The sequence below is a fragment of the Podarcis gaigeae genome (assembly GCF_964106915.1).
Source record: "Podarcis gaigeae genome assembly, chromosome: 1".
In the NCBI taxonomy this organism is placed as follows: Eukaryota; Metazoa; Chordata; class Lepidosauria; order Squamata; family Lacertidae; genus Podarcis; species Podarcis gaigeae.
Genome location: NC_139678.1, coordinates 130,957,301 through 130,978,083, shown reverse-complemented (window position 1 = coordinate 130,978,083; position 20,783 = coordinate 130,957,301). Strand labels below are relative to the sequence as shown.

Below are 20,783 nucleotides of genomic sequence, written 5' to 3'. Positions count from 1 at the left end.
ACTTAACAACACCCCTTCCCTAATCCACACTGATTTCCATTTAATATCTGGCGGGAGGAGCGGAGAGCCTAAGGGGGTTGTAAATAACTATAACACCAGCCAGCTGCTAATGACCAGAAAGGGATATCCAATCTGGATGTGAAATGCAGTGTGAATAATTGTCTTTAGAAGTTTGACTGCACAGTTTTCTGTTGAGCTTACTACAGTGAAGACGCCTGGCCAGTCGGACGAGGGGATTTTGGTCCTCCGTCTCTGCACATTTCAAAATTGCTGCAAGTAGGGAAAGATCCAGGCTTCAAGTTTGGGAGGTTTGGGAGGCTGGTTAAAAGGGATAGCAATATACTGTATTTTTTGCTCTATAAGACTCACTTTTTCCCTCCTAAAAAGTAAGGGGAAATGTGTGTGCATCTTATGGAGCGAATGCAGGCTGCACAGCTATCACAGAAGCCAGAACAGCAAGAGGGATTGCTGCTTTCACTGCGCAGCGATCCCTCTTGCTGTTCTGGCTTCTGAGATTCAGAATATTTTTTTTCTTGTTTTCCTCCTCCAAAAACTAGGTGCGTCTTGTGGTCTGGTGCGTCTTATAGAGCGAAAAATACGGTAATTAGTAGAGTTGGTGTAAGGGAACCCTGAATCCAGTGAATGCTACAGGGAGTGCTGCATTTTTTTAATTTTTATTTTAAATATATTTGTATAATTCTCAGCATAAGATGGGACTGTCACTCATTAGGGTGTCTGGAGATTGTCTGTTTGCTGAAGACAGAAAATCAGAACGGTGCTGTCCTTCAGCATGGAGGTAAATGCCATAAAAATATGCCTATTATTATTATTATTAACCACCCTGCACCCCCCGGTCCCAGGGCAGCTTACAACAATTAAGACACAGTATTAAAAATGGTTTAAAACAACTTAACATTTCAGAAATAGGGTGGGTCCTAAAAAAAAGGCACCTCAGGTGTCAGAAGCCCAGGTACAGAGATGCCTTAACATCTGATGCCCGAGGCAACACTGTCTCAACTGCCTAATGATAGGGCTTGTTCTGATTATGATTCTTAGGCTACTTGGAACTCTATGTGTGGAAGGGCACTGAACCAGACATTAATAAAATAAAAAGGAAATCCTTTTAAACATTTCATAAACTATACTGCTCTACTGTAACTCCATGTACAAATGTATAATTCCATGCAAAGTCAGGGACCTACATTACAACATAGCTTTCAAACATTATATAAACCTTTAAAAGACACAACATTGTCATTTCTGTTTAGTTCCCTGTAATCCAGAAATGCAGACTGTATTTCATTATAATCCCTTTATCTTATTTCCTCCATTCATTTTCCTGCCTGCTCAGCAACCTGAGCACAGCCGCTCATAAACTCCTGGGGTATTTTTATCCTTCCCTCCATACCTGAAATAGCATTCTCCTTCCAAGCGAAAAAGCTTGCCACAACGAGGACTCTCTGGAAGCTTGTCAGAGAACCCACACTAGAAAACTCTCCTGAAATGCCACCCTTAAATTGGAACTCATAGTCTATTCATACAAAAAGGAACCTTATTAAAACCCACAGCCTCTTTTCCAATAGGGAATCACAATTTAGCTTTGCTGCAACGTATGTGTAAGTTTTGCCTTGCTCTTTCCATACGACTGGCAATTAGCAAAAACAAAAAAAATTCCTTCCAGTAGCACCTTAAAGACCAACTAAGTCAGTTCTTGGTATGAGCTTTCGTGTGCATGCACACTTCTTCAGATACCAATTAGCAGTTATGAATAAGCCTCTCTCTAAGCCAGAGGTTTCCAACCTTTTTGGGTCTACGGCTCCCTTGACCAACTACGTTCTTTCTGCGGCACCCCTGTGGGGCTCAGGAGCCCAGTTATATCACCCCTTGCCTGCAGAACCGGCAACCCCTCACCCCTTTTCAAACACCCTCCCTGGTGGAGTGTTCCCTCGGCCTCCTCTCTTCTCCCCTCTCCTTGGGAGTCCTCTGGGCAGCTGCAGCAGCTGCCCTGGTCTCTGAGCTGCTCCCTCCCACCGCCCCAAAGAGAGGTGCCTCTTCACACTGCCCCACAGAGGCCTGGGAAGCACCCCCTGGCCAGCTCCAGAGGCACCATTCCCCTGCAGAGCTTGTAGCCAGGGCTGGTGCAACAAACAGCTGTGCAAGCCTTTGGGAGGCAGAGATGCAAGAGACCGGAAGAGGAACAGAGGTCAGTGTCGCCAGCGGCACCCCTGAGCACCATTCAAGGCACCCCAGGTTGCCACGGCACACTGGTTAGAAACCACTACTCTAAGCAATCAAAATAGAGCCTTAATAGAGCCTATAAAGAATGCAATGGGTTTTTTTCTTTTTATAATCCATTGATACCCAAGGCAAGATTTTGAGGACTGCTGGTCACTGTAGCAGAGCAACTTAAACATCTTCTTTTGTCTTCCTTTCCATGCGTAACAAATCTAAATCGGATGTTTGTATTTTCATAATTTCATATTGTGCAATAACAAATAACTTTCTCTAAACAATGAATGTTTGGCTTGTTAGATGCTGCAAAGTCATTTCGTCTAAACAACTTTCTATCGGTTGATGGTTTCAGCAACTGTGGGTATATTGCCAACAAAGGTCTGGGGGCAGTAAATATTTCCAGCTCCATCTTTTACATCAACTCAGAAATAAGTTCCACTGAGTTCATTGGGTACTCCTAGGTCAGTGGTTTTAGGGCTGTTGTAGCCTAAATCTGCGGTTATTTTAGGTGATCACAAGCAATCCTGTTTATAATTCACATCTTCGGTACTTGATTATTTAAGTTATTTTATGTATCAAAAGAGTTTGCTCCCAATTTCTAAATTAGGGTTACACTATAACTCTCTCTTTCTCTTTGTATGTGTTACTTAATCAGTAGTACTTTTTTGCTACTTATTTTCTGGTCATTCATGCTACATCAATTGTAGCTGAGATTTCATGTTAAAAGTATCTGCCGTAAAAATGCTTACTCATAAGTTCATGTCAGAGAAGATGCCAGAAATCAGTGTTTGTGAGCAAAAGTTGCTTATTTTGGTCTGTTGAAGCAATGATCTGCTCCAAGGAGGCTGAGCTGGAATTCTAGCTGCAGACTGATTGTTCTTCTCAAGATCTAGGATCTGGCCACTTAACCCTTTGGAGTGTGCAGGGCACATACACAACACACATGCATTCTAGATTTATTTCAATTTTTATTTATTTATTATCTTTGCTTCTGTACTTGAAGGAAAAGATTTTTCAGGACTTGTTCAACCTTCCACCAGCTATTCAAAAGTACATTTGCAGGGGGCGTTTGACAAACAGAGCATATATTGGCGGCGAGGTGAAGAAACAGAGTTGTGCAACCTCTTGCTTGTTACAGTTACTATGGATGCTCGCCTCCTTCCCTGTGGCCTTGTAGAGTCTAGCTTCATTTCCTGGAATCTAATTGCCCTGGACCAGCAGTAGATGTTTCTCCCCCTCTGGGGAACGCATCTACCGTTAGAGATTGCTGTACTTCAGCACCCTGGGCCTGATGGCATTCACATGCTTCCTTCCAACTGGTGTTTATCTGCACTGTTTTCCTAAGCCTTTAAACGTGTATTTCTAATAATTCAGGAAACGTTTATGAGGTGGGAGGTTGGCTGGAGAGAGGTAGCCTTGCTTTATGGTCTTGCACTAATAGTGTGTGGCAGAGATTGTAACGAGAGACCCTCTGGTGAGCAGCTTTGATTCAGCTGTTGAAACTTCAGTGTTTGATTTTATGGGCTTTTATGGGACCAGATGCTCAAAATGCCATAAACTGACACAGCTTCTCAGACTTCAGTGGACCTTTCTCGTAAATCTGGGTGGTTATTGGTTTGTTGTTGTTGTTGTTGTTGTTTTGAGGGGGGGTTGCTTCTGACTAAACAGTTTGGAAGCACCTGCTATGAAATTGGGATGGGGCAAGAAGCTGCATAAAGGCACCAGAGAAAGTTGCTGAACAGCAAAATCACACAAGTTACTGTGTGATAGCAGGCAAGATGCAGGAGACTTTTTTATTTTTAAAAAAGGGGGGGTGCAACTATCTCGTCTTGTGTACTATAGGCTGTATTGAGAAAGTGTATCTGCTTTAGTCTCTAATCCCCCAGTATGAGTCAATATTTAATTTGTAGGCAAAATCTTACTGAGAGCGAAGTCGTAGTCTCATTGCTACTTAGGTTTCAGCGGGGGAATAAAAAAGGCAGGCAGGCAATCAGTAGCTTAGACGAGATGGTTGGATAGTGTTCTCGAAGCTACCAGCATGAGTTTGACCAAACTGCGGGAGGCAGTGGAAGACAGGAGTGCCTGGTGTGCTCTGGTCCAGGGGGTCACGAAGAGTCGGACACGACTAAACGACTAAACAACAACAACAGTTCAGAATACAGCAGCTGGATTAATAACCAGGACTGGGTGTTGTGATCATAACATAATTGGTAGTGCTGCACCAATTGGGTTTTGAGAAAGTGCCTTTTAAACCACCTTGCTTTGACTTTAATGCCCTTTATGGCTTTGGCATGCCTGAAGTGCCCCTTTCTCCATATGTGGCTACCCATAGAACCCCTGGACGCTTAAGTCCAGTCAACGGCGACTATGGGATGCAGCGCTCATCTCCGCTTTCAGGCCAAGGGAGCTGGCATTTGTCCACAGACAGCTTTTCCAAGCCAGCATAACTAAACCACATCTGGTGCACTGTGACAGAAGCCACAGCACATGGAAACACTGTTTACCTTCCCACTTCAGCAGTACCTATTTATCTACTTGCACTGGCGTGCTTTTGAATTGATAGGTTGGCAGGAGCTAGGACAGAGTAACCGGAGCTCACCCTGTTGTAGGGATTCGAACCGCTGACCTTCTGATTAGCAAGTCCAAGAGGCTTGGTGGTTTAGACCACAGCGCCACCCGCATCCCTGGCTACCCATATGTTAAGCTCTTCATAAGGGATCTGCAGGTGCCCCCATTATCCACGCCAGGGACGGGGCCTTCTCAGTGGGGGCACCCAGCTAATGGAATGCCCTCCCCAGAGAGGTCCACTGAGTGCCTACTTAATTTTAACAATGGGAAATGAGTTTTTGAATATGTGTTCAGGACTCTTAGGCTTAATCTTTGCTCTTCTGATGGTCACCACTTGGCTTTAAATGATAAAATGGTTACTGTTTCCTGTTAAGTGGGGATCAGCCTGAGTGAATTGGGAGAGGACGTTACTGTGGGAGTGTCTGTTTATGTAAACAGGGATTGTTGCAGCAGAAGAAATATTCTGAATAAGCCACCTTGAAATAACCTTGAGTATGCCAGGTGGTGGGTACAAATTGTCCAAGCTATTAACACTTTCATTTCATGGTTTTTAATTTCTAAAGACTGATCAGGGCAATAGATACAGATTTCTTCCTTTCTTATCATTCTTTCTCCCTACCCCCAGCAGGATATGTGTTTTTTCTGGCAGGATTCTTCTCCCTTTGGATATTTCTGCATTTCTCATGCTGCTCATAAAGTGTCACCATTTTAAGTGATCCTCTATATTAACTAAGCTTCAACTTGCTGATATTGGCTGTTTGGAGTTTTTCCTAGTCTCTGACGCGTGCTTTCTTATTTGTTCATCCTTGGGTTTCTTTCATATTAACTTCCAGTGTGTCAGGGAAAATGTCTCTGATGAAATAGTTTCTGTAGAGACAATTATTTCTAACCCCCAACCCCTCAGGCAAATTCTTAGCGGTAGGGGGTGGGGTGGAGATAGAGAAAGATGCACTTTTTTCTCTACTTCAAGCTCAGCAAAGCTTATAAAGTGGTTTTCCTTCTTTTCTCTATAATACAGTATTGATTTTAGCTAGGCTTTCAGGCAGTAGGTGTAGTTCCCTTTAGTTTAAACGCTTGTGCAGTTTTAAAATGCATTTTCCATTTACCTTTAAAACAAAGCATGTTGGGTTAAAATGCGCGGTCCTTTTATAAGAATTCAGGTGTCCAGTTTTGCTCCTCTGTGCATGCTTTCTCTGAGACCTTCCTGCTTTGCATTCCTTTAAGAGCTACTCTGAACATTCGGAAAAAGTGGATAGATGGTACAGTTCTCCCAGCCGCATTCTGAAATGGAACGGTTCTGTGAGGACTGTACCACGTGCCTTCTCTACACTTCCGAACTGGAATTTAGTCAAGCATCAAGGTTAACGCATGATTATAACAAGATCTGAATCCGTGCCCTTGAGAAACTCCTCAAGGAGGCAGTTAGTGAGTGCTTTCTGCCGCTGGAATGTGGATAAACATGCCCTTACGGGAACAGGAGAGGTGAGCAGAACAACAGTAGCAGAATGGTGTGAGAGAAAATGTTCAAGGTATTTTATTTTAAAAGCTGCTGGTCATGACCTTGCTTGGCAGATTACTCTACCTGAGAAGCTGCGCTAATAACAAAATTGTGGATAAAACTTTTTCATATGACGGTCTGCCTATTGACAGCTTTCTTCAGTCAGGGACAAGGACCAACATTTTTGGTGGCTTTTTAAAGTTTTGAGTATGGGACAGAACAAACTAAAAACAAAGGGCTTTAATTTCAGTATTGCCAAGCCCTTGCTGAAACGGTTGACCTGGCAGTTAAGATGCATTCTGCGTGGACCGTGAGAAGCAGTAGCCATCATGAAAATATATATATTGAGGCAATTTTCACAATGGTTGTCCTGCAGGATATTCCTTGAGGGCCAGTTCAGACATTCAGCTGCAGCTGGACTCCTCTGAAATTAAAACACACATGCGACTAGCTGATCTGCTCATACACAGAAGCTTGTTTTGTGGCCTAAGAGAGAGGCCATGTTTATAAAGCTTTCCTCGCAGCTGCTTTGAGCCGATTCTTCCTTATCTCAGGTGTGCCCAGGCAAATAATTTTACAAGCCTGGTTTAAGCAGAGGGCGCCAACAAAAGCCATGGGAGACAACTTAAAATTAACATAATTTTCATCATGCTTGAGATACCTAAAATAATATTGAGGCTTCAAATCTGAAAAGGCCCTGCCTGCTGGTTCCCTTTTAAGACTTCATTGGTAGATTAAAGCAGATCTGTATGGAAGATGCTCTCTGAGACATTGCAAATGGAGGCGCCGTGTTATCTACCTCCATAATTAATGACTCTGTGGCATTTCTCATAAGAGCAAATGTTCATGCTGTTATTCATTGGCCTAAGTGTTTTCCTTAGTCAAACTATTAGCTCTGGAAATAAAAAGCAGAGACTGGGGATGGAGAAAGGGGAAAAGAGAGCATTTATTTTATGCATTCAGACTCTAATTTGGGTGGGCGGGTGCAAAGGCATCTGAGTGTTTACCTTTTTTAATAGGTTGTTATGATGCTTTTTAATTCAGATATATGTTCAAGTCATTCTCCGTTCATTCTAGGTTCATTTGTTCCTCCCCACTGGTTAGCTCAGTGGGAACACCATCAGATCTCTCCACGTTTCTTGTATTTGCTTTACTACTTGTAAAGTCCAGTAGGTAGGAACTGTAGACTGAGAATGGTGGAAACTCTTGACTTGGCCCTCCACCGTTCCTTGTTGTGGGATCATCTGGGCTTGACACTGGAAGGATCAAAAAGGATGTTGTATCGAGCCTTTGTTGTGGTATTTTGAAGTCTGCAGAGGTGTGGCATGAGAGAGGTCTTGAGAAATGGAAAAGGACTGAAAAGCAGGAGATCTGGGTTGATTCTGAGCACCAGCAGCTTCTGAATCTTCCTACTGATGTTGGGGATCTGAGACATGTTTCCTTTCCCTTTCCTGACAAGGTTAACATGGCTGGCTATGACTAAGTATTGGCACATGCTGATTCCTCAAAAGACACATTGGGTGAATTTGGAGTACACATTTTGCAGCTGTCCAAGGTACTCAACTGCCTGAATGTGAAGGAAAACAGCCTCACAGCTCCATTCATATACAGTCGTACCTTGGAAGTCGAACAGCCTAGTTCTCGGAACGTTTTGGCTCCCGAACGATCGAAACCCGGAAGTGAGTGTTCCAGTTTTCGAACGTTCTTTTGGAAGCCGAACATCCGATGGGCTTCCATGGCTTCCGATTGGCTGCAGGAACTCCCTGCAGCCAATCAGAAGCTGCACTTCAGTTTTCAAACTTTTTGGAAGTCAAATGGACTTCCAGAACGGATTCCGTTCAATTTCCAAGGTACGACTGTATAGTTCCTTAGTAACTTTAAGAATGAATACATGCAATGGAAGAATGTGCTGTAATTGACACAGTTCTAGTGAAATGCACAGATGTATTTGATTGGAATGTGGTGAATCCAACGCAGTTTTCCCCAACACTGGGACGCCAAATATCCCCAGCTTGCTTGGCCAGTGATGATGGGAGATGTAGTTGAATAACCTATGGGAATCCAAGTCTGGGGAAATTGCGTGAAGGGGCTGCTATGCTAGAACCCGGGAATGTTTTTTTCTTTGCTGAAGACCTTGCTAGCAAAAGGATATCTAGAGGCAGGGCCAGGCAGCATACCTGATCCTGGCAGTGTGGGCTAGGAGCACAGCCCTGCTCCTCAGTACTCCTCTGATGCCCCTTTCATATCTGTGCACAAACAGCTGCTTTTACAGAAGCTTCCATGCAACCAGAATACCCAGTTATGTTGGCATCCAGGCACTGAGGAAGTCGATGCACAAATAATGGTTTGTGCTGCCTGTCGGTCAGTCTCTCCCTTTCCCTCTCTCCCCTTGCAGATGGCCACACTGGCACATGGGTACCCCTAGATCAGGGCCGATTGCAGGCTGTGTGCCAGGAGCCGTGCACTTAGGGCAGAGCTTTCCAGACCGTGTCGCGACATGTTAGTGTGTCGGCTGCAGTGTGTAGGTGTGTCATGCAAACGCTCCCTCCGCTCCTCTCAGGGCTGGAAAAGGGTTAGTTTAACCTCCGGTTTGCTAAATTACTGCGTCACTGAATTACTGCGTCACGAAATGGTGCATGTCTAAATAGTGTGTCATCAACATGAATGCCTGGAGGCGGTTGGAGGATGGATGGCGGCTAACAGATTGAGGTTGAATCCTGACAAGACAGAAGTACTGTTTTGGGGGGGACAGGGGGCAGGCGGGTGTGGGGGACTCCCTGGTCCTGAATGGGGTAACTGTGCCCCTGAAGGTGCGCAGCCTGGGAGTCATTCTGGACTCACAGCTGTCCATGGAGGCGCAGGTTAATTCTGTGTCCAGGGCGGTTATCTACCAGCTCCATCTGGTATGCAGGCTAAGACCCTACCTGCCCGCAGACTGTCTCGCCAGAGTGGTGCATGCTCTAGTTATCTTCCGCTTGGACTACTGCAATGCGCTCTATGTGGGGCTACCTTTGAAGGTGACCTGAAAACTACAACCAATCCAGAATGCAGCAGCTAGACTGGTGACTGGGAGTGGCCGCCCGGACCACATAACACCGGTCCTGAGAGATCTGCATTGGCTCCCAGTATGTTTCCGAGCACAATTCAAAGTGTTGGTGCTGACCTTTAAAGCCCTAAACGGCCTTGGTCCTGTATACCCGAAGGAGCGTCTCCACCCCCATTGTTCAGCCTCAGATCCAGTGCCGAGAGCCTTCTGGAGGTTCCCTCATTGTGAGAAGCGAGGTTACACGCAATCAAACAGAGGGCCTTCTCGGTAGTGGCACCCACCCTGTGGAACGTCCTCCCATCAGATGTCAAGGAAATAAGCAGCTATCCTATCTGTAAAAGACATCTGAAGGCAGCCCTGTTCAGGGAAGTTTTTAATATTTAATGCTGTACTGTTTTTAACATTTGATTAGGAGCCGCCCAGAGTGGCTGGGGAGACTCAGCCAAATGGACAGGGTATAAATAAATTATTATTATTATTATTATTATTATTATTATTATTATTATTATTTTATTACGCTCTGCCTTAAGGCATCGCTGCCCCTTCCTGCCCCTAACACATGACTTTGCGGTTCAGGCATGTCATTTGAATGGGGTGTGCAGATGTAAAGCATACAGTAAAATTGGGCATCCTCTGCAGTATGTAGGAATTTCATGGGAAATGGTTGGGGATTTCTCATGAAATGGACTGAGGATTTCTCAACCAACCAACTGATGAAGTGGGTTTTCCCTGTAGAAAGTTTGATTCATTCTTATGCAGCATCCAAAAAGGGTTGACATTGGAAACTGTGTCTACAGTATAACGTGGGCATTTCACGTAACAGATCTGGGGCACTTTTGCCCATTGCAAATCACAAATGTGTTTCCTGTGTGTACACTCTATTGCACATCATAAAGCATGAGCCAACAGGTCACCCACGTTTACAAGGCCAAATCTGCATAACAGGATTTCAACAGGTGCCGTCATGAACAAGGATCCAGCCACATACAGTTTTGTCCTTCTCTCCCCCCCCCCCCCATTTTCTTTTTGTCACTTTACTGAGATATTTAGGTGTGGCCAAAGCCCAGTCATTTATAATTTCACGGTTTTCAGGATGCTGATGCGAAAGTAAGCAATCATTTCAACAGAGCCGTATACTCTAAATTCAGCTTTTTAGATTTCTGCTTAGAGGTTTTTTTTAACTTTGTATTTCTGCTAAGAGTTCAGCTCTTTACTGGATCACTGTGGACATAATTGGAGAACGTGCATGATGTGAAGAAGAATTTGAATTAGCAATCACTAATAGTTTAAACTATCTGATGCCTTTCTAAGGAATCACATTTGGCCACAGAAAAACATTGCTTAGTTTCCTTGACCTCATCTGCTAACTTGTGTTTTCATCTCACCTTCTTCCTGTCTGCATAGTCTCTTTGTCTTTTGAAGTTTTGATCTTTCAGTTTTCCCTGAAACATTCCCAATTTAGGGATATGTGTGTGTCATATATACTTCTTAAAGGAATTCAGTGCTCTTTTTAATTGCTTCCGTACTCCCAAACCTTAGGGAATCGTGTTTTTCAGACATTCTCTTGTAACCTCAAGAGCTAGAATGTAACTTTTTTTTTCTTTAATGAAAGCTGAGGTTCTTTTCTAATTGCCTGCCTGGTGCCTGGGGCATTAATAAAAACAGCAGATATTGCAATAGAAGTGATAATATTGCAACACTGATTCCTAGGGCTTTTTATTATGTTTCTTAGTGCTCATGTGGTCTCTGCCTTCAACATCCACAAGGGTAAGGAAAATCTCTCATTGGCTTCCTAAAAGCTGCAATTGAAAATTATCACCTGGGATTTTTGCAGTGATCGGTGTGACAGTCACATGAAGCACATGGCTGTCTGGCTGTCCTTTAAACATCTTGCCCTTGTGCATTTCACTTGAAGGCCACCTCCCACTCAGTGAAGAGCACCGATAACTGCTTGAAAATGGGATATAAAACATGCACGATTGGTTTGCACCATTTAAATTTCTTCAACTATAATAATTTAATAATAATAATAATAATTTATTATTTATACCCGCCCATCTGGCTGGGTTTCCCCAGCCACTCTGGACGGCTCCCAACAGAATATTAAAAACACGATAAAACATCAAACAGTAAAATTTTCCCCAAACAGCTTGCTTAAAAACATTAGGAGCCAGATTCCATGAAGTAGTTCCAACTAAGGTCTCCCGCTAGTGGAATGGGACATGCCACCCTCCTTGCTTTTTTTCTGGGGGGGACGCATAAAGGTAAAGGGACCCCTGACCATTAGGTCCAGTCGTGACTGACTCTGGGGTTGTGGCGCTCATCTCGCTTTATTGCGTACAGCTTCTGGGTCATATGGCCAGCATGACTAAGCCGCTTCTGGTGAACCAGAGCAGCGCACGGAAACGCCGTTTACTATCCCACCAGAGTGGTACCTATTTATCTACTTGCACTTGACGTGCTTTTGAACTGCTAGGTTGGCAGGAGCTGGGACCAAACAACAGAAGTTCACCCCGTCGCGGGGATTCGAACCGCCGACCTTCTGATCAGCAAGTCCTAGGCTCTGTGGCTTAACCCACAGCGCCACCCACGTCCCAGGGGGACGCATACCCCTAAACCTTTTGTGAATCTAAGTTTGGCCTCATTGAGGGGCAGTATTTCAATATGAGGAGGAAAATGAGAGTACCCCTAAACATGCAGGGGGATGAGAGGAGAGGTTGTTCTGTTAGACAAGCAGAAATCCTTGCTCAACTATAATGTTTGTTTTAGTGCAATACAGTCATACCTTGGGATAAATGTGCTTCAAGTTAAGTATTTTCGGGTTGTGCTCTGCGGCGACCCGGAAGTAACGGAGTGCGTTACTTCCGGGTTTTGCCGCATGCGCATGCACAGACGGTCAAAATGATGTCACGCGCATGTGCGGAAGTGGCTAAACACGACCCGCACACACACAGGCACGGATTGCGTTCACTTCAGGATGCGAACGGGGCTCCGGAACGGATCCCATTCGCATCCCGAGGTACCACTGTACTAAATTCCTTGCTAGGTGTGTACCCAAGATGTGCTAAGCATGCTGCAAAAATGGATGGATGTGGAATGGGTGGATGTGACCAGCATCTGTTTCTAGACATCATGTGTATCATACTAATAGACTTACAAGGAGACAGTGAGTCCTTGTGGATCCTTATAAATGGTACTCTTCAATGCAGGCCTAAGTTTACAGCTCCTTATATGTGTCTAGACTACCTGTGTTTCTTCCTTCGGTTTGGGCTCCATAAGAAAGATTTAAGAGAGTGCTTTTATTGTTGCTGGTTTTAAGCAGCAGTTGAGGCCTGATGTGAAACTGGCACCCCCCCCCCAAAAAAAAGGCCAATGTGTTACCATCTTTGGGTTGCTTCTTTGCATGAGGCCATGAAAAGCTCCTCCTGCTGCTCTTAACCATGAATCTTCCTCCCCTCCCCCTGTAATAGGAAACTCAAGTGGTTGACTGGAGATAAAAATGATTGGCAATACTGAATGGGGCTGCTGGGAAACGAGAGAGGAAGCGTAAGAATGCTTGGATGAACCTTGAGTTATACAAAAGTAAAAACAGCAACACATTTCTTTAAAACCTGAAGGGGTTGCAAAGAAAAGTCCAGTTTAGATTAAGCATGTTGAGTCCATGAAAAGTCAAATCACACCAACCCTGCCCATTGGCAGTCTGGCTGGGGGGCTGAAGTTCAACACCTTGTTCCCCACCACCACCAGTTCCCCACCCCTGTCTTAGACTTCACCCCTATCGATCACACTCCATCCCCTGCTCTGTGAAGTTCCACCCCAGCCATCTCAGGATCTGAGCCTCCGAAGACCTGGCCTACGTTTGGGCGGGGGGGGGGGGGTGTGTGTGTGTGGAGGCAGAAGAAGCTAAGACCGGTAAAATCAAAGATACTGAGCTTTAACTTCTGGGAAGAGGGGGCATTGGGCGAGGGTTCTCACCTGTCAGGGAACTGACATCGGAGCCAGAAGTGGAGGCAGGGCTCCCAAGCGATGCGGGAGAAGGGCCAAGCAGGGAGAGAGGGAACTCATCGGCTGGGGAAGGAAATCAGCGTAACACCAGGGATAAAGGGGGGCGGATGGGGGAATCGGAGAGGGGGCTCCAGGAAGACTTCCGCGCAGGGAAAGTAGGTGTAGACTTGGCGTCAAAGAGCTTCTTTGCTGGAAGAAGTTTAAGAAACGCCCACTGACGGATTCTGCTAGCGACTGAACAGCCATGAAGTGAAGGGCTGTCCAGCCAGGAAAGGTTTAACCAGGCTACCTAGCCAGGAGTGGCGACAACTTACGCACGAGCAACCCCATATAACCATCACATCACCCATGCCCCAGAATGGTAGTTCCCACAGAGATAGGATCTCTACCCCCCCCCCCCCCGCAAGCTGGAACAATCAGACGCCTACTTCTCATTTCTCTTTAAGGAACCTCATTCTTCTTCAAACGCTGTCCATCACGTCCTGCAGTGACTCTGGCAACGAATAACATCTATCAACTTCTCTTTATCATGTAGCAGCTGTGCCACGTCATTTATCTTTAGGTGTCTTTTGCTCTGTATCAATCTTCACAGTGCAAATCTGTCTCCTCTTTTAGCTTGCTGCATGCTAGTGTAAAGTGGAGCTATGGTTTGGATTTTGGTTTTTTACTAGAGGCTGTAGGTGTTCCTTCCCCACCATCTAACGGGTCTTTGGTATGATGCACCAGTGATACAGTGGTACCTTGGGTTGCAGACGCTTCAGGTTACAGACTCCGCTAACCCAGAAATAGTACCTCGGGTTAAGAACTTGGCTTCAGGATGAGAACAGAAATCGCATGGTGGCAGTGGGAGGCCCTGTTAGCTAAAGTGGTACCTCAGGTTAAGAACAGTTTCAGGTTAAGAATGGACCTCCAGAACAAATTAAGTTCTTAACCCGAGGTACTACTGTATTCGCCAAGGCTCAAGTTGGATTTAGTGTACAGTGGAAATAGTACCTGTTCTTAACCTGAGGTACCACTTTAGCTAATGGGACCTCCCGCTGCGCCGCCGCCACACAATTTCTATTCTCATCCTGAAGCAAAGTTCTTAACCTGAGGTACTATTTCTGGGTTAGCAGAGTCTGTAACCTGAAGCGTCTGTAACCCGAGGTACCACTGTATTTTTAAGTAAGGCTTTTGTTTTGAAGCACTGAGCCACAAAACCTTCTCCAAAATATTGCTAATCTCTTAACTATCTTTGGATCTGCGAGAAAATTGACAGAGAACTTTGTGCCATTCCAGGTTACTTTGTGCAGATCACTGGCATACATTAGTACTTTCGAGCCCATTCCAGACACAGTGAATATCTGTTAGGCAAAACTTATCCTTGTATTCCATCACCAGGACTTCTCTGTTTTCTGAGAACTGCTATGTTGGTTCTAGTATCTAGCACGGAATATACATTACCTGAGAATATCAGCAGCTTCCCTACTCATAACAGGCTTATAGCTTTGGTGGTTATGGCCTGTAACACTAGCAAGTTTCCTAGGAAAATGGGATTTGGAAAATTTTCCTATACAAATTAGGATACTTTGCATTGGAAAACTTTCTGGTGCCCAAGAGTGCTTTAATTCGCTGTGTTTGGTTTACATGTACAGTGGTACCTCAGGTTACATGCGCTTCAGGTTACATACGCTTCAGGTTACACACTATGCTAACCCAGAAATAGTGCTTCAGGTTAAGAACTTTGCTTCAGGATAAGAACAGAAATCAGGCTCTGGTGGCGTGGCGGCAGCAGGAGGCCCCATTAGCTAAAGTGGTGCTTCAGGTTAAGAACAGTTTCAGGTTAAGGACGGACCTCCGGAACGAATTAAGTACTTAACCCGAGGTACCACCGTATTTAGCAAGCAGAGCTAGAATGTTGGAGCTTGTCTAATGTTATAGTTGCAGTTGGCATGCATTCATTGTGACCAATGAATTTATGAAATAAAAAGTTCCACGAAAAAGCATATAAAGCACGTTTTACAAGTAATGTTTTCTGGGGGGAAAATAATCACTCCACATTGCTAACTAGCACACGCGAAAAGGTAGGCCTCTTGAACAGCGCAGTGAAATGCAACAGAAAAAGCCAAGTGGTTACGAGTAGAATTGGACAGATGAGTTTTAATGCATTTCTGAATGTTTTGTTCAATGAAAGTTTCTACGGCAGAATAGAAACTTTCTAGTGCAGAATATGGCAGCAAGGCTGCTCAAGGAGGTGACTAACACTTGTTCTGAAAGAGCTTCACTGGCTGCCAGTATGCTGCTGGATCTTTTGTGTGTGTGTGTGTGTGTGTGTGTGTGTGTGCGCTTGTCATTTTTTTGTATACTAATAATAGCATGAAGCAATGTAAACACCAAATAATGAGTAGCAATCACCAGGAATAAAGCAAAATACAGTCATTTTACACACACCTCAGAAAATAATAGCAGCATGTTAAATTAAATCACCAAGCCAAAAAGATGCATGAGTCCCACAGGGTCTGGGTAAGATAATGCGTCAGGTTTAAGGTCTTCCACCTAGCAGTTCAAAAGCACATCAAAGTGCAAGTAGATAAATAGGTACCACTCCAGCGGGAAGGGAAACAGCGTTTCCGTGTGCTGCTTAGTCATTCTGGCCACATGACCCGGAAGCTGTCTGTGGACAAACTCCAGCTCCCCCGGCCTATAGAGCGAGAAGAGCGTGCAACCCCAGAGTCGTTCGCGACTGGACTTAACTGTCAGGGGTCCCTTTACCTTTACCTATTAGCATATTTGGGACTCTGAACCGGATTACCTTCAGGGAGGCCTTACATTTTTTTATTCCCCTGTGTGGTCACTTCTGCCCTTGCAAGAGGCCCTCTTAGTAGTTCTGTCGTGTGGTAGCACCTGCCTTTGGGAATGTGCTTCCAATGAACAGCAGACCAGGCACCTTCCATCTTGGCATTTACGCTCACCTGTTCACTCAAGGCTTTCACTGCGGGGTGATCCATCTATGTTGATACAGTAATTTGATACTCCAATTTGCAACGTATTTCGAATTTGTTTTATGGACGTAATTTTTACTGTTTTATGGTGTTCACCACCATGGTGGTTGACGATAATTTTTGCAAACAGATAAATAATAAAACAACAGCACCTTCTTCTCATTCTCCATTTGGGGGCCAGGGTGGCGGTGTTATGCCAACAAATTTGTTTTATAACATAAGCTTGGCAACCGGAGATCTTGTTTTTGTGTGTGTGTTTTTACTTGTGATGTCGGACTGAGAAGGAAGAAGGTTATGTAAGGTACTGTATTTGATGTTTTCCGGAGCAGCAAAATTGCATGTGAAGAAAGAATCTCTGTAATGCATGAAAAAGCGTCAACTTGTAGCAAAGAGCAGGCGGATAAGAATTGGGGTTCAAAGGAGGACGGCCCTTCCTCATTTTGTTTTGCAAATATTTTATCTGTAGTTCTTCTCTAATGGCACAGACGAAGTGTTAAAGACAGAAGAATTCTGTGAACTGGAAGGCTAAAGATAACAATGCATATTTGGCTTCATATAATTAATTTGCAGATGACCGTTAGGAATGTGGCAGGCAGGTTGTGCTGCTTTCACAACAGCCTTGCAGCACAACCCCACACAGGTTTACCCAGAATTTTGTCTTGCTGTGTTCAGCGGGTTTCAGTCACTAGTAAGTGCGCAGCCTAATTCAATAGCAGCTTCTCCCCAACGGTGGACAAGCCACAGGGAAAAAATACTGATATATGAACTTCGAAATCATAGCAATCAAAATGCAACAAATTGTTTCTTTCGTTCCCACCTCCACTTGATTAGCATTGTGCTTTAAAACGTAAGCAACCTCTTTAATTTTTTTTTTTTTAAATGGATACTTTCTGTATCCTGAAAATAGAGCCATATATCGCTTAGCCTTATCAGAACCTTGTCTAGCCGTGGTGTGTTTTAGGGTTTTGTTCCTGTTGTGGAAAGCTGTATCTTTTTCACTTTGTCCTCTTCTTTTTCCCTCTCCGCCCGTCCAACCTTTTGAGTTCTCTCCCCACCACCACCACCCCGTTTTTTTTATTTTTTGAGGGAGATGGCCTTGAAGAGGTGGTTTTGTTTCCGAGGCAGAAGGCAAGGCTTGACCAGCTGGTATCTTGAACTGACACAGGTGCAAAGACCACAGGGGGTGGAATACAAGAATAATTATAGGTTTCTGAAGCATCAGGCCTTGCCTCAAAGGGGGCTTGCGGGGAACTGTTCTTTATGGAAAATTAATGACAAGGCTCGAAGTCTGTCAGAACCACCATGGTTGTCATAAGAGGAATAATGCCTTAAAGGGACATCTCCCCCCCCCCCCCGCCCTCTCCACAAGAAGTTTGGAGACCAAACCCAGCATTTTAATGTCCAGGCAGTGGAGAATTCTAATGACTGGCGTTAGACATAGCAGCCTCCATGCTTGCTAACCTAGGGATTACATGCTCTTAAGAGTTTTCTGTGCAGCAGAGAGTAAACTGAGGCCAGGAAGAGAGAGAGAGAGAGAGAGAGAGAGAGAGAGAGAGAGAGAGAGAGAGGGAGGGAGGGAGGGAGGGAGGGAGGGAGGGAAATATTTCAGCCCTGTGATAGAAATAAGGAACATCCTAATACAGTAAGCCCTCAACTTACACAGAGGCAACGTATCAGGGATAGCGCCTAAAGCCAAAATCAAGTGTAGTCAAACCATATTGAGTGCAATGGCGGGTGGGATTGCCAAAGACTTTTTTCTCCTGTGCTCAGTTCCCCCCTTTTAAATTTTGTTTTGTTTTGTTTGTTTGCCAGGCATGTAAAGCTGAATGCACACAAGTTAAATGTGCACCAGTTGCATAGAATACTTACTGAATTCTACCTGGGGGGTGGGGAGTGGACCTTACACTGGTTTGTATGTTATACCAACTCTTGTTCTCTGGGTGTTTTCCCTTGACTAATCAGCATTGCGTGGAAAGGCTAAAATGTAAAAGGCTGGCCTATATAAATGGACTGTTACAGCACTTTCGATATCCCATTTTTCTGTCCCGATGGCCTGGCATTTACACCAACAGCCAGCGGTTCTGAGCGGAGCCTCAAGGAGCTTTCCCCGCTGGTTCCTCTTGCCCTGCTGAAAGGAGCTATGAGCCACTGGGCCGAAAGTAATTTGGTTTGCACTGTAGAGGAGCACTTCCTGTGCCTTCCACCCCACAAAAACTAAAGCTTCCCCTGTTTGGCACAGAGGTATTTGTGCCAGGACCCCAGAGAAGATGCAACTGCAGCCTGCGAATAGTCTGCTTGTGTGCTAAGCAAACCTTTCAGATGGATCGGGGAGGGGAAGGAATTTGACTGATTGTGGAGCAGCCTCCTAGCATTTGGGGGTTGGTTCACAAGTGGTTGCTCCTGGGGTTGCTAGGCAACTGGAAAGGGCCTCTGCTGTCCTCCGTCCTCCTCCCAGAATGGAGGAGAAGTGGCACTTGTAGCTGTTATTCTGTGGGGAAATTCATAGAATTGTGGAATTGGAAGGGATCTTGAGGGTCATTGTGTCCAACTCTCTGCAAAGCAGGAATCTCTTACCCAACATGGGTCTTTGAACCAACCACCCTGATATGAAAAGTCTTGTGCTATACCGACTGAGCTATAGCACAGCAGATAATGTATTTCTCCTTTCTTTTTTTATGACTGTTTTGGCCTATCCATATGTTTCCACCAATTAGGGAAGGGATGGGGCAGCTGTGGCCCTCCAGATATTTCTGAGCTACACTTCCCATCATTCCCATTGGCCTTGCCAATGATGGGAATCGAGCAGTACCTGGAGGGCCATGTGTTCCCTACCCCTGTGTCTGTCTTCTGTTTCTCGGCAGTGTTGGCAACTGCTGGATTGGGTGATCTAATGGCGTCTTCCTTCTCTGTCTGCAGACATGCCTTGAGCTGGAACGATACCTTCAGACGGAGCCCAGGAAGATAGCGGAGAGCTTTGGTGATGATTTGGACTGTTTCCTCCACACTGCCTCCGCTCAAGACACAGAAGACACCATCCAGCAGCTGGACCCCCTCTTGTTACCTGTAGACATGAGTCCTTGCGACAAGAATTCCAACATGGACGTTATCGTCTCGCGGGACAAACTCTTGTCCGAGACTTGCCTCAGCTTGCAGCCTACCAGCTCCTCCACAGAGGGCTATACTGCCGTTAACCAGGCCCAACTCAACGCAGTGACCTCACTAACGCCTCCCTCCTCCCCTGAGCTCAGTCGCCATCTTGTAAAAACCTCACAGACTGTCTCCGCGGTGGATGGCACAGTTACGCTGAAGTTAGTTGCAAAGAAGACCGCCCTCAGCTCTATAAAAGTCGGTGTGGTAGCACCGGCCAGCACAACAAAGTGTGCGCTTAGTGACAGCGAGCAAGGAGGGACGGGGGCAGATGCTTTGCCGGAAAACAAGAAGAGGGTTCATCGCTGTCAGTTTAATGGGTGCCGGAAGGTTTATACAAAGAGCTCACACTTAAAAGCGCACCAGAGGACTCACACAGGTACTTGGGTCTCGTGCTTGCTTGTTTGTTTGTTTGTTATGTTCAGAGTTGGAAGTCCCTAGATGAGAGTTGTCTATTGGAAGATGGTTTGGAGCAATGTGTTCCATGTGTTTCTGAAGTGCGGGGTGGGAATTTGCTATCTGAGTATGACCTTGCTTGCGTGGAAGACCCCTGAAAGAGTCTCAGGTTTCCCTGCATTTGGTACACATTTCAGAATTCCCCCAAAACACTGGGGATGCAAAGCCTGTGTTCACATGTAATGCTATGCCACATCTTCTGGTTTACTGTGAGCAAGCAGCATTTGCAAGACACGATCTTCAAGCGAACAAAGCAACCAGGGCTTTAACCATGATCGTGAGTTTTTAGGTAATGGAAAGCCAAGGTTTGCTGGTTTGTTCACCCCACTCATGCCAGGGGAGGAGCAAAGTGAGAGCATGTTGGGAGCACATTGTTTGTGAAATCTGGATTACTGTTACATGCAAACACGGCCAATGGGGTGCACAGGTCATTGGATGTGAAAAGCTTTTTGCTATTTGTTTGAAGCATCTAGCTTTGCATATCTTGGTCACAGAAAGCACCTCCAAGTATAGCATATATTCTCTCCGTGAATGATGCGGATTAATGTAGCAGGATTAATGCACTGTCAATGCTGCTAGCTCAAGGGGGTGAGTGAATTGGCTTTATTTCACACCTGGTTTATGAGTCTGGCAGTTCTTTGATGGAATGAGTTGAGGACAGAAGAGTGGGCTGGATTCTAATCAGTTTAGCTTTGTAATGGTCGCATGCATTTCAAGTGGTGAAGTCTGGGAACTAATAGGATTCTGTAAAAAACCTTGAGGGAAACGGCTTTAGTCCCATTGTCAAAAGAAATGTAAACTTCGAAAGACCTGCACCCTGGTTCCCATCCCACAAACAGTTAACGTCTGG

At 45.1% G+C, this 20,783-nt stretch overlaps 2 protein-coding genes across 3 annotated transcripts in view; both read left to right on the top strand.

The window, feature by feature from the left end:
- PLEKHM3 (pleckstrin homology domain containing M3) overlaps positions 1-20,783 on the top strand; it is a 798,157-nt gene that overhangs the window by 382,312 nt on the left and 395,062 nt on the right. The window lies entirely within an intron of this gene.
- KLF7 (KLF transcription factor 7) overlaps positions 1-20,783 on the top strand; it is an 82,760-nt gene that overhangs the window by 25,055 nt on the left and 36,922 nt on the right. Inside the window, exon 3 of the mRNA XM_083714019.1 lies at positions 19,247-19,856. Within this exon, the coding sequence (XP_083570145.1) occupies positions 19,247-19,856 (610 nt within the window). The remainder of the gene's footprint in view (positions 1-19,246; positions 19,857-20,783) is intronic.